The following is a 14,325-nucleotide window of genomic DNA, read 5'->3' as shown; positions in this document are numbered from 1 at the left end:
GAAAATTAGTATCCATCTCCAGAAAGAGAACAAGTGAAATCTGAGCACAGATTGAAGCATATTTGGGGTTTTTTCCACTTTATTTTTCTTGCCTTTTTTTTGGGGGGGGGAAGCAATATGACTAATGGAAATGTTTTGCATGATTTCACATGTATAATTAATCTCACATTGTTTAACTTCTCAATGGGTAGAGGGAAGAAAGAGAGAATTAAGAATTCGATTTAAGGAAAAAATGTTAAAGTTATTTTTTAAAAAAAAAGACTCTTCTGAATCACTTTTGCACTTGGAGTCCTAAAATATTCTTATTATGTTGAGTATATCATCAACTGAATATTTAAGGAAATGGTTTTTTTTTCCCACATTCATATATGTCCACAAAATGCAAAAATCTGGTTACATATTACCTCAAAATAGTAAATATATGTATATATATATATTTATTTACATATGTATACACATTATGCCAGTTGTTTATTGTTTACTATGTCAGTTAAGAATAATTAAAAATTGCATTTAAATGAATCAAGGACAGGAATGGTTTTTCTTGATATTTAGTGTTTTACAAAAAGCCTTATCTTTTTTTTTTTTTAACATGTGAAACATTTATTATTTATTCAACTAGCTTCCAAAGGAACTGTCTTCAGAAACTTTTGACAAGACAATTTTGCGAGCATTAAATCAGGGGTCTCAGAAGAGGGAAGAACGGCGACATCCTGACCTAGAGCCAATCCTAAGGTAAGCAATAAGCTACCTGAACTAGCTCTGTTAAAAGAATTGTTACTCAAGGTAAAATTATCATGATAAACACTGTGACTGATTTCTAAAACAAACTGTTTCTTTGCAGCTTCTTAAATAGGCTGTTTGTGGTTTGAATTTTTTTTAGATATATTCTTCTCTGGGTTAAAAGAAAAAAAAATCTCTTTTCATTATATTTAACATGCTGATTCTGAACAAACTACCAATCTAAATATATAAAGGTTTTTAAATAAAATATTTTATATTTTCCTATGTGAAATACTTATTCTGAGGGGAAGTTTCCATATTTTTAGATCCTTGATTATGTCACAACTGATTAAAAAATTATATTCAGGATATTTGGATATGTAAAATTTTTGTTACACATTGCCATGTTTAAATGTTTATCCCACTTTTGTAAATGGAATAGTACATCTTTCCTGCAATGAATGCTAAGTTATTAATTCAGTTGTTTTTCGTGTCATTATGAAATTTCATTACCTTTATTTCATTTAAAAAAAAAAAAAACTTTTGGTCAGGAAATTCCACTTTTTATTATGTCTTTATTCATATTGCAGCAAGACAAATTTCATGCAATTTTGAAAACTTGAAGCCTCTAGTGACCAATAACACAGGAAAAATAATTTCAAAGGCAGAGAACATAGTTGGTAAAATAATGTACTCCTCACTGCTCAGATAAGGTTTCCAATTCTTTACTTTCCTGCATAGGCTTTATTTTTCAATTATTCTCTTTTGTTTGCTTATTATGCATACCACTTTAGTTTTAGCGGCTGCAGCTTTAGGGTTACACAGTGATGAAATTATTAATTTATATTCTTTATATAAATGTTTGCACAATCCAGTGTAAGAATGAATAGCTTATACAGTGATGAAATTATTAATTTATATTCTTTATATAAATGTTTGCACAATCCAGTGTAAGAATGAACTGATAATTTATGCATGTGATCCATTATTACATTAAGATGTTTTTTAGTCATTTTTGTAAATTATCATTTTTCTTCTTTAGCATCATTTCTGATATGTAAAAATACCAAACTAAAATTTATTGCCAAATTTTACAAGAAAATTTAAAACTTTATGTGTATCATAAAAACTTCCAAGTTAGGGCTGACCTCATTAAGAGCAGGTATCTGGTTCTAGGACTGCTTTAGTGTTTGTATAATAAATACAAATTTATGATTTTATATAAGATTTTATTCTAAAGAGGTGATCATGTAATCTCTTGTACACAAAGTAATTTCATTCTGTTCTCTTTGTATGCAGGCAGCTATTTTCAGCTTCATCGCAAGCTTTTCTACAGAGTCAGAAAGTACAAAACTTCTTTCAATCTATATCATCAGAATCTTTGCACAGTCTCAGTAAGAATTTTTGCTTTTGATTATGTTTCCTTTTAAAGTTTTCATCTTGTCATTTTACTTTATTTCACATTCTCATCACATTTACAAAGTTACACATTATAGTGTAATCGAGTATTGGTAACAATACCATTATTACATTTATATATATACATATATAGAGATATATAAAACATTAAAGTGTTTTTAATCACAAAATAAATTATAATTAGTAGTAAGGTTTTGTTTCCATTTCTGCTAATACTTTATACTAGCATTTAATATTATTTTTTTTTATCATAGCTTTTTATTTACAAGATAAATGCATGGGTAACTTTTCAGCATTGACAATTGCAAAACATTTTGTTCCAATTTTTCCCCTACTTCCCTCCACCCTCTCCCCCAGGTGGTAGGTAGACCAATACATGTTAAATATGTTAAAGTATATGTTGAATACAATATATTTATACATGTCCATATAGTTATTTTAGCATTTAGTTTTAGCAGCTAATATAAAGCGTGATGTAATTATTCCTCAAACCTTAGTGCATAGTCCTAATTCTTAAAGTGTTAACTTAAAATGAAAAAAAAAATTTTTTTTTTACATTTGAACAACATTTTTTTCTTGGGTAAGACTTTTTCATTGTAATAGTAATTATAATCTGTTATCCCATTGAATTTTCTTCCCTTCTGTTTATATTAATATTAAATTGTATGGTGATGCATTACTGGTTAATTTTATGACTTCAAAGAAGAGCAAAATCTATTCTCACTTGATTTTGTTATGTTTTCTCATTTATAGATTGTCTTTGATGATGTTGTATCTGTTGATGTAATTTGCTTCTTCTATACTGTTTTTTCTGTGTAATGGATATGTTTTAACAGCCATTTTATCATAAAGTAGGGTCAAAAACAAAGATGACTACTGTGAAGATGACTGCTATTGGCTTTAAACATTGCTCCCATAGAAGGGGACATGATTTTTTATCTTGGCTAAATGCATTACTTTAAGTATAGTCATTCACTCACCTTTAAATATTCTTACCCAACCCTTAGTTTTTGCTTTTATCGACCAAAATTTCCTAGAAGTTATGAGAAGATACATATTGTCCCAAAATTTGGCATCAAGGACTAGTAATAAAATTAATTGGAAGCTGTTTTTTTGTGTATGTGGAAAATTGATACTGAACTTAATATATAAAACTTTTACAAATATCCCAGCCCATCTTCAGTTTTAAATAATTTGTGCATTCATAAACAGCCTTTTAATGTTAGATTTAGTCATTTAATTGAATTGCACTAGCACTAGTAAGGCACTTTTTTCCAAAGTGAACTACTTATAGTGCCATATATATTTTCAGTTTTTAGGATTTAGAGTTTAAAGGGTCAGTCTACTCCTCTCATTTTACAGACTATGGTAGTGGCTCAGAAATTAAGTAAATTGCTTTGCTTTATTCCCTGTTCCCTGTACTTGAAACTCCCTCCACCATGGCTCCCCAACCAAAATAATATAGTAGCCATTTACTAAATTACACCTGTTTACTGAGTCTTTAACTAAGTACTAGGGGCACAGGCTGAGAAGGGCATCTGAGACCAAATTAGAGAACTACAATATACACTAATAATTAAGTACAAAAAGTTATAAGAGCTGCCCCCTCCCCCCAAGTGGTCAGAAAAGAAAGTAACATTTGGAGAATGCAAAAACACTAGAGCTGAAAAGTATTTCAGACTTAGGAAACAACGTAATCAGAGTACAGTGACGTGAGTGGAAAGTGTTCAGGGAAAAATTGTTGTCATATTTGACTAAGGCAAGATAGTATAGGACTAAATTGTAGGGGTTCTAGAATCCTAGATAGGATACTTTCAACTTAATTTAAAAGCAGTAGGGAGCTACTGAAGGTTTTTGAGCCAAGCACATTGAAATATGGTTGGTTACCCCTGTTATGAAGGTATTGTAGCGAGAGGAAAAAGGAACATGTATGTCTAAACCATATAGTAGTATTTAGAATAAAGAGGAAATCCCATCAAGAGTTGTTGTAGAGACAGGATCCATAGTATTTAAAGAAGTTCATGTTTGGAAGAAAATATAAACTTGCATTTGGATCTATTTAGTTTAAAGTACAGTTCAAATGTTACCTTCTCCAGAAAGCCTCTGATTCCTTCTTCCCCATCTCTTCTATCCACTGTTAAGCTTATATGAATTGTGATTTTATCCGCCCATTCTTCCCTCTACTAATGTAGACTCTCATTTTCTTTTTACTTTAATAGAAAGGCTTTGGATTCATTATGATCGAAAAAAAAAATTCTTAGTGACCCATCCCTTTAGTGATGAGTCTTTTTGAATATGAGTAGGTCTTTAAATGAGTCTATTCGAGATTTTTACAGTCCCTCCTGGGCTCCTTATTGAACTACAATACACTCTAATAATTAAGTATAAAAAGTTATAAGAGTTGCCCCCTCTCCCCAAGTAGTCAGAGAAGAAGGTAACAAACAAATATTGAAACTTCTGTAGCTTCTGCTAGAACTTGCACAATACTCATCTCACTTTCAGGACTCAAGGTCCACCTCCATATTATCATGAAGAGTCAGAAAAAGATTTGAGTAGAACAAAAACAGTATGTAAAGAAATTTTATATTTATGTATGAATGACACAATCTTTCTTTTGAACTTAGATCAATAACATCTTACCCATTTTAACATGAAGTTTGGGATTCTTGGTTTCATTGTTTCCCAAATGAATGTCAGTTTATCAGAGCCATATCCTATTCGTTTGTAGGATTAATGTATTTTGACCATTAATATTAGCCCTTTGTAACTGTTGAATAATCATGTATATGAGGCCACAACTAACACTAGAACCCCCAGTCTAATACCAGCTCCTTTTATCTTTTCTTTTTCTTTGTATCCAAGAAAGGAGTATTCGAATCCCAGCCCTTCTCTGGTACTGCTATGCTTGTCTCTGACTTCAGTTGAGGGCATCTATGGTGAGCTACCTCCTTCTTTCCTACCATCCTCTGTTTCAGTTTCTAAGGAAGATGAGTTCCTTCTGGCCAAATCATTTCTTCTACTTGTGCTCTTGACTTGATCACCTTCAGAAAGCCTGTCCTCATCATTGACTAGCCATTTTCAACAGTTGCACCCTCTGATCTTTGGATTTTTCATTATGAATTTGTTTCTTCTCTGTTGCTTATCCTTTCTATATAAGCAAAGAGCTCCTCTGTTCTTAAAACAAGTTTCCTTCAAATTCTTTTATTCTCTTCCTCCTTCCATAGGCAAACTGATAGAAAAGATTATGTTCTACTTCTGCTTCACAGTTATCCTTTTCACAGTATTCAGCAAACATTCCTTACTACACAACTGCCTAATCCAGACATACTGGCCTAATTGTTATTCCTGACAGAATGTTCCATCTCCTAATTCTCTGCCTTTGTACTGTCCATCTCCTCTGGCTAGAGGCTACCTGCCTTTGAGTTTTTCTATTTAACCTTCTATAGGAGACTTTTCCTTCTAGGATTATCTCCTTTTTACTCTATTTAAATCCTAAACTCATGCTTCTTGCCTGGCAGACTTCTATTTTGTCCCCATTTTTTCCCCTTTGTCAGAAATGGTGTTCTCCCCGCTCTTCCTCCCTTGCCAGTCTTCTGTCTGTCTCTCCCTTTCCACTTATATCCTTATTTATTTTATGTTATGGTTATTGATATTTGTCACATCTCCCTAGGAAAAAAAAATTGAAGGCAGCTTAAGATTTTTTCCCCCTAGTTGTTAGCAAAGCACTTGGGTTTATAGGCATTTAAATAAATGTTTGTTGAATATATAAAATCACTCATAATAAAAGAAATGGACATTTTTTTTTAAAGTTGCTAAGTGCTTAATTGTTAGGATTACAAGGTGAGAACTCAGGTTGACTTGACAGTTCTCTGGCTCAGACCTTTGGTTCGGGCCTTTAAAGGGAGTTTACACCTTAGGAATTCTAAGAGGAGCAAGTTCATGGTTGAAGTATTTTCTCCCACAAGCCCTCATTCAGTTCCCAAAGGCCTCTCTGGGTGTATATGGATCTCTTCACCACAAGATCATTGGAACTGGCCTCAATCATCTCATTGTTGAAAAGAGCCATATCAGGACAATTTTCTTGAATTATTTCTTGCATTATTGTATCAAGGTTCCTTTTTTTTTTTTTTTTTTTTTTTTTTTTGATCACAGCTTTTTGTAAAGTTCTGTTGTCTCCAGAGACTGCCGATTGCTCTCTGGGAGATCTGCTGTCTCAACTCAATCTCCTGGCCAGACTCTGACCTAGAGTAGATTTCTCTCTTGCTCAATGGTGTCTTCTTTTATCCTCCCAGAGAATGGGTGTATGAGAACGCAAGGGCTTCTGGGAAAAAAATACTTCAACCAATGAACTTGCTCTTCCTAAGCATGTAAGTTCCTCCCCAGGAGTTCACAGGGGTAAAACTCCCCTAAAGACCAGAACTAGAGAATTGTTAAGAACCTAATATCTCATTATCTCATTAGCACTTAGTAAGAATCTAACATCTCCCCTTTTCTTTTGATGTAGCAAAACAAATCAGTATATTGGTAACTGAAAATCTGCTTCTGAAAATGTAATTCTCATTCTATGTTTCTGTTCCATCAATTTTCTAGAAAGGGGTAGAAAACATGCTGCTACTCACTGTATTCATTGTCCTCCTTATTTTACTCTTTTTTACTATGTATCAGTTACTTTAAATATTTCCAGATTTTTCTGAATCCTTATTAGCATTTCTTAGAGAAAGTGCTCCCATCTGTCACTTCAGTATAGAGAATCCCTTGGTGGGAAAATTTCCTCTGCTAGTATAAATCAGCATCTCTTCTGCCTTAAAAGAATCTTTCCTAGAGTTTCCTAGAGTATCGAGAGGTTAATTAAGTGTTGTGCTCCTGGATTCATGCTTAGTCTGTGTCAGTTGACACCTGACCACGTCTATCTGAGGTGGATGCCACACCTCTTGTCTACTGTTCTTCATGACTTTGTCATTTTTATAGCATAATAATATTCTACACTATTCATCTGCTAATTTTGTCCAGCTATTCCCACCCCCCTTGGTGGGCATTCATTTTGTTTCTGATTATTTGCTAAAACAAAAGGTTTTGCAATAAATATTTTTGTATGTATAGGTTCTTTCTTTTTGAACTTTTTACTCATTTAGTCCCCAGTGATATCATTGAGACAGTGCATGAAGGAAGGCCCTGAGGCTCAGAGTTCAAGTGACTTAATACTTGCACAGCAAGTGAGTGTGTCAGGCAAAGTTTAGACCTATCTCCTGACTCCTTATACAGAATTTTAATTATCATGCCCCACTCCTTAAATTACTATCAAATTAATTTTGCTTCTGAAATTATTGTGTTTTGTTTTAGTTGGGGGGAGAATCAATATGTATATAATATTAAACTCCAAGATAACCCACATCCATTTTCAAATGACTATTATTTCTAGTAGAATTTTTTTATCTTTTTATTTATTCTACTTCTGTGTATCTGTCCCCTATGAATAATTTCTAGTTTTCTATGTCTAAAGAAACCTAATTTCTTTAAATTTCTAATTTTCTTAAAACATTTCATGGAATTGGTTATTTCCTTAGGTAATTTGCAGTCTTCTTTAAAATCATCTAAAATACCAGAACACTTAAAGGAGGATAGTTCTGAAGCTTCAAGTCAGGAGGAAGGTAGGTGAAGAAAAAAGAAGTCTTTTTTTATTGGCAGAAATTGACTCTGGTCCACAAGTCATATCTTTTTTTAAGTGACCAACATAAATTTAATGTCTCTGATTCAAAAGATTGATTGCTAAAGGAAATTAATTAGTTTGAGCATTGAATTTAGGTTAGCAGAGGAGAATATGAAGAAAAGCAAAAAAAAAAAAAAAAAAAAAAAAGCTAATAGCTGACATTGATATAGGGTTTTAGGGTTGCAGTCTGCTGTTCATGTTATCCTGTTTGATGCTTAAAACAAGTATAGTTAAGAGCTGTGTGTAGTATTATTCTTATTTTACAGAGGAAGAAACTGAAGCTGAATTTGTTCAATTGTCACCTGGCTAAGGGTCAAAGGCAAGATTTGAACACAAATCTTTTCTTGATTGGCCCTTTTTCCATTAGAAATCCTCAATGATCTCCTCACAACATATCTATCTTTTGTTATTTTTAAGTTGGGTTCAGAGTATATGAATGCTAGCTTTTCCCAGAAATTTTTAACTTAGAAATGTCCAGTGTTTAGGTATATTGAATATAATAAATAGATCATAATGGAGTTGCTCTTGCCCTTTTGACTATGCAACTGATATAATCTTTGTTTCTTCTTCGAAATCACCAATCATCTTCTTCCAATCACCAGTCATATGTTAGGCTACTGATGACCTTTTTGGTTTTTTCCCATAGATGTTTTACAACACACAACAATCCACAAGAAACATACTGGAAAGGGTCCTGTAATGAAGTAAGTACTTAAATTTTTAAAAATATGGTATATGGTTTTTCCATGTACTTCTAATCGATACTCTAGTGGTTTTAAATGTGTTGATTTAATCATTATTAATAGCATTATTTTGTTTGGAGCAAAAAGATTTCTTTTCCATTAATAATATTTTTAGAATTCTAAAAAGCTTTATTTAGGTATATCCTTTCTTAGGACTATGATACTATGAACTTTTTTCCCCTAATAGTTAAATTTGTGGCAAAATCATTTCTAAATTTAAATGCACTCCAATTTGCATGACTATCTTCTTAATTTTGTGGTAGTTGAAAAATCTAGTTTTCAGTTACTTTCTTATTTGACAATTCAAAAGCCTGAAGATTAGGCAGTTATTTATATAGAGTCATGCAATCTTTAGAGCTGGCTAAGATCCAGAACACTTCCAATGAAGAAACAATCATAGCAGGTAATTGACTATCTAAGATCATACAGCCAGTTAGTGATCAAAGATCTTAGATGTATCCTGACTCCAAATTCAGTATTTTATTCATTAAGAGCTGGCTGTGGACTTAGGAGACCTGGTTTGAGTCATGCTTGTTTCAGAGACTAACTAGAGACATCACTTATTCTCTTCATGTCCCAGTTAACTTTAAAAATATTAAATTGCAGATCTATACAAGTAACAAGGAGCTTATTTAGAGAGTACTTTCAATGAAGTCATTGGTCCTGAGAGAACATTAGAATTAGATGTTCTGAAAAACTCAGCATTTGTTCATTTATATAGTATTTTAGATTATTTTAGTCTTGTTATACTTTAAAAGAGGAAAAAATCATATAAATATAAGCTATCAAGTATGGGACTATGATTTGACTTCATTAAATTCTCTTTTTACTTAAGGTTTTTAGATATAGCTATTAAAGTGAGGAGAATAAGTGAAATTTATCTTTTTATCTATTGTTTTTCTTCACTTCCCATCCCTCTACCTTTCCCCAGCCAATATCACTACTATGTGTAATGTATTGTCATCAGTGTTGGTCTTCATTACAATAGAGGCTTTTGTGAAACTGAGCCTCTTTGGGAGATAGGAAATGCAATACATGCTTATGTTTCATTCAGGAATAACCAGTTAATTGACTTCATAATCCTATTCTACTTTATCTTTTATTCCCCTTTTTTAGCCCAAATTTTTTTTTGGAGACAAATGATAATATAGTGTTCTTAATATCTATTTTATACATGTCCATACTTCCACTTTTTTCTCATGTGTACAAAAAGAAATCAAACTTTATTATAATAATTTGAGTATAATTTCCATTAAAAGAAATCTTTAAAATATCCATTTACCCCTCGAACAAGTATAATTTATGAAAAGCAAGTAGTAATATTTACCTGCTTTTCTTTAAAAATAAGCTTTCCACATGAATGAATTTTCAAGATTAACACAAGATTACTCCTCACCCTTATTTGGGCAACCATTTTTTATAAGGTTTTTCTAAAATGTATTACATGCTTCATTGCGATACTGAAGCATGAATTCTGTATAAGTAAAAGCATAATCTTGAAAAAGCTAATCTTATATTGACCTTTGTAGTTATTAAGGTAAAATAGATAGGCTTTTTAAAATAATTGCAAACTATCACTGATTTTTGTATACTGATAGAGTGTGTATGTATGTACACACACACACACACACACACACACACACACACACACACTTTTAAATTAATGTTTTTGTTTTAACTAAAGACCTATAAATTTTTAAACCTTCCATAAAAAAGAGTTGAAAGACATCTCAGAACTCTAGTCTAACTCTTTGTTGAGCCTGTCTCTAAAAAGTTATTATTCAACCTCACTCTGAAAGCAAACCATCTCACAATAATTGGAATTGTTAAGTTTTTTCTTAGCACATTGTTCCTAGTTTTGCCCTTTGGAGTGAAGTAAAAACCATCATTCCTTTTCACATGCTATATTCCCTAAAACTTATTCAAGACCACTATTCTGTTACTTTTGTCTATTCATTCCAGATTTTAAATGATATTGTAATTGATCCTCATAGACGGGTTTATAGGATTCCTTCACTCTCCCAGCTGCCTCCTAGAAACATTGTATTTTCAAAAACATTCCTAGGGGTGAACTTTTAGAAAAAGTTCTAAATAGTTCATAATCTAACATTACTAACAAGTAAGATTTCCCTTATTCTAAACATAATTCTTTTTTTAAAAATTTAATAGAAAATTTGGTGCCTTTAAAAAAAATCATCTTCATTTCTGAATATCTCTTTACCCCCACCATTCTTCCCATGTTTTAAAAAAAAAAAAAAAAAATCAAAATTTGAGATTTGGAAGAGACCTCAGTAGAGTCTGGTTCAGACCTTTCAGAGGATTGCAGCTATTCAGATAAATGCTCATAAGTCAGTTCAGTTCACTTGTAACAGCTCTAGTTGTCACAAAGTTGCTCTCCTCCCTTCTCTCCTTCCTCCCCCCAACATCAAGCCTCAGTTGGCTCCTTTGCCACTTCTGTTATTCCTGTTACTGCTTTCTGAGGCCAAACATAAGTTTTTAAATATTACTTCTACATAATAGTAGTCTATAGGTAGTTGAAGGCTGCTGTCATGGTCCCCATGCTAACAGTCTTAGTTCTTTCAGTGATTGTCATGTGACATGGACTCAAAAGTTCTGGTTATCCTCCAAGATGCACTTTGTAAAGTGTGCTTTGTAAATTGTGGTTCTAGAACTGAACACTGAACTTCAGATTGGACTTGATATGGGCAAAGTACTGTAACTGTCACCTGCAGTTTCCTAGTCTTTCCCTTTTCATTCATCCCAAGAGTACATTAGCTTTTTTGACTTAACATCACAGAGCAGATTCATTCAACTTGCGGTCCTTCAAAAATTCCAGTTGTTTTTAAATTTAGATATCATTCTATCATTTTTGAGTTTATATTGCTTTTCTCAGGCTCTTATTAACTATGAGGACTATTCTATCTCTTCTAAGGAATTCTTACCCACAGTAGTATTATGTAATAATCACCTGAATTAAATTTACCCATTTCTCTTGATTTAAGTTCTCTGATACTTTTTAATTTTTTAATCATATCTAGCTTACCTTGGTTCATAGATCTTACATTTCAGGTTCCTAGACAATATTGATCTCTACAGCATTTAACTTTTCTTTCATTACCACAGCAGAGCTTCTTTTCGGCTTTGACCCAGCTGCTTCATTCTTTCAGGAGCTACTTTTAGTTATCTAATGCTCTTCCCCAGGAATATGCTGAAAACCATCTGACCTAAGGGGCTCATCTTATGGGGTCGAATTTTTTTTCTAATTTATCATTTTCATACCGTCCATAGGGTTTTTCTTGGCAAAGATATTGGAGGGATGTGTCATTTCCTTCTCCAATGGATTACCTTTTGTCAGAACTCTGTACTATGACCTCTTTGTTTTAGGTGACCTTGCACAATATAGGTCATAGTTTCATTGAGCTACACAACCCCACCTCCTCCCCATTATAACGTGGCAGTATTCCAAGAGGGAAATCTTTTATTAATGCAACCAATATCTGTGTTTGTTTTTGAGGGTTATTTAGTCACATTGTTGACTTAAAGCTTGCTCCATTCTAAAATCTGTACTTTTTTTTTCCTAACAAATTGTCTAAATTTTCTCTTCTGTGTTTATTTTTAAGAAGGAAAAATAGAACTTTAGTCTTCTAAAATTCTTATTAGATTTGACTCATCTTTCAGATTTTGATTTTGTCATCTAAAACATTAGGTTTCTTTCTTATCTTTGTATCATTTACAGATTTACTAAATGTGCTTTCATCTAAGTTATTGATATTTTAACATAATACCAGACCAGAGTTGGTCATGTGGCATTCTTTTAGTTGCCACTGGTCTAGTAATCTTGAGATCTGGTTATTAAACCAGCTCTTAGTCCAGTTGACTATACTATATTATCCAATCAATATCTCCCCATTTTTTTTTTTTACAAGGATATAATGAGAGAATTTGCCAAGGGCCTTGCTGAAATCCAGATTTACTATATCTACAGTATTCCTCTGGTCTACCAGTCTAGTAACCCTGTCAAAAAAGGAAATAAGGTTAGTTTGGCATGATTTGTTCTTAGTGAACCCATGCTGGTTCACAGTGACTGCCATTTGACATTCTAAATTCTCACTAGCCATTCCTTTGATGGACTTAGATAACTCATATAGCAAATAGTTTGGCTTCCTAATCTGTTCTAGTGTGCTTATTTATTCTGTCCCCCTCATTCCTGCTCTTTTCTCAGGACGGCCAAGGACATTCCAAATAAAAATAGAGGATTATTTATAAGAAACTATGCATTTTTCACTCTCCTTACTTGCTGCTGTGTACAGTTCTTTCTACATGTAGCAGAGCACAATGGTAGATGGTGTAGTAAATGCTAAATACTTAATAAATAATATGGTTTATGAGGTAATTACATATTTTTGTTTTATAAAATAAAACTCCATAAAAACATAAAATTATGTGAGAAAAAATATGCATTCACCTATCTTATGGGATATGTACCTAAAGGAAGTCAAAGACAAATAAATCCCATATATACGTCAAATATCCAGAGTAATACTTTTTGTAGCAGTAAAAAATTAAAAACAAAATAGGTGTCCATTGATTAAGGAATGACTGAACAAATTATATTATGTAAATATAATAGAATTTATTATATAGTTATTCAATCATCAAGCATTTTTAGCCATGCTCTTTAAGATGCAATAAAAAAACAAAATCCACCCCTGCTTTTAATAGTTTACATTCCAGTGGAAGAAAACCACATATGTAAATTAGAGCATAGAAAATCAATAGGCAGTAAATAGGAGATAGCTTTAAGAAAGGAATGTATTAGCCACTGGATAGACCTAAAAGGGCCTCCTGTAGTAAGGGGGGATTTGGATTTTGTGTTAAAGCCAGGCATCTAAATGTTATATGCAAGGAGAGAATAACATTAGAGACATATTGCAGATAGGTGGTGCTGAGACCTGGAGACAGAAGATGGAACAGTGTGTGTGAGGAGCAAGTAGATATAGATTGTAAATTGCATGGATAAATGTGTTAAAGTATAGGAAAGATTAAAAGGTACCACATTGTGATGAGCTTTAAATGCCAAGCAAGTCCATATTTAACCTTCAAGGTAATAAGAAATCATTGGAGTTTATGAAATGGGTTGACATATTCAGATGTGCAATTGAGGAAAATCAAAATGTGGAGAATAGATTGGAGTGGAAAGAGACCTTTTAGACAGAAAGTCCCACTGAGATATGATGAGTTCCTGAACTACAGTGGCAGCTTTGTGAGTAAAAGTGGAGGTGATAGGGAGAAAATGTTAAAAATTTATAGAGAAAGAAATGAGAAGATTTGGGAACTGACTAGATATGTATGATGAACAAAAAGTCTGAACTTGGATGATTAAAATAGTGATGTCCTTGACAGTATAGGAAAGTTCAGAACTGAAATGGGTTTGCAGGGGAAGATCATTAAAAGTTTCATTTTGGAGACACTTGACATGCCTAAGGGAGACTGTTTAAAATTTTCATTCAATAGGTAATATTACCACATATCAAACACACACACACACACACACACACACACACACACACACACACACACACACAAGAAAGGAAAGCCTTCTAGCCTCCTTGGGCCAGTTATTCCATTGCCTTCTTTCTGTCCTCTATGATACTTTGAGATAATTCCATCCCCAAATCAGACCTCTAGAGATGATGATAATCTAACTAAACTTGTTTCTTAGTGATTAATACC

At 32.7% G+C, this 14,325-nt stretch overlaps 1 protein-coding gene across 1 annotated transcript in view; it reads left to right on the top strand.

Moving 5' to 3' along the window:
- The window catches only part of ZCCHC2 (zinc finger CCHC-type containing 2), a 74,653-nt gene that overhangs the window by 36,324 nt on the left and 24,004 nt on the right, over positions 1 to 14,325 (top strand). Inside the window, exons 5-8 of the mRNA XM_074279032.1 lie at positions 623 to 735; positions 2,023 to 2,117; positions 7,707 to 7,790; positions 8,496 to 8,553. Coding sequence (XP_074135133.1) covers positions 623 to 735; positions 2,023 to 2,117; positions 7,707 to 7,790; positions 8,496 to 8,553 — 350 coding nt within the window. The remainder of the gene's footprint in view (positions 1 to 622; positions 736 to 2,022; positions 2,118 to 7,706; positions 7,791 to 8,495; positions 8,554 to 14,325) is intronic.

The sequence above is a fragment of the Sminthopsis crassicaudata genome, chromosome 1 (genome assembly GCF_048593235.1).
Source record: "Sminthopsis crassicaudata isolate SCR6 chromosome 1, ASM4859323v1, whole genome shotgun sequence".
Taxonomy (NCBI): Eukaryota; Metazoa; Chordata; class Mammalia; order Dasyuromorphia; family Dasyuridae; genus Sminthopsis; species Sminthopsis crassicaudata.
Note: the sequence above shows the minus strand (reverse complement) of the source record. Positions and strands in the feature narration are given on the sequence as shown.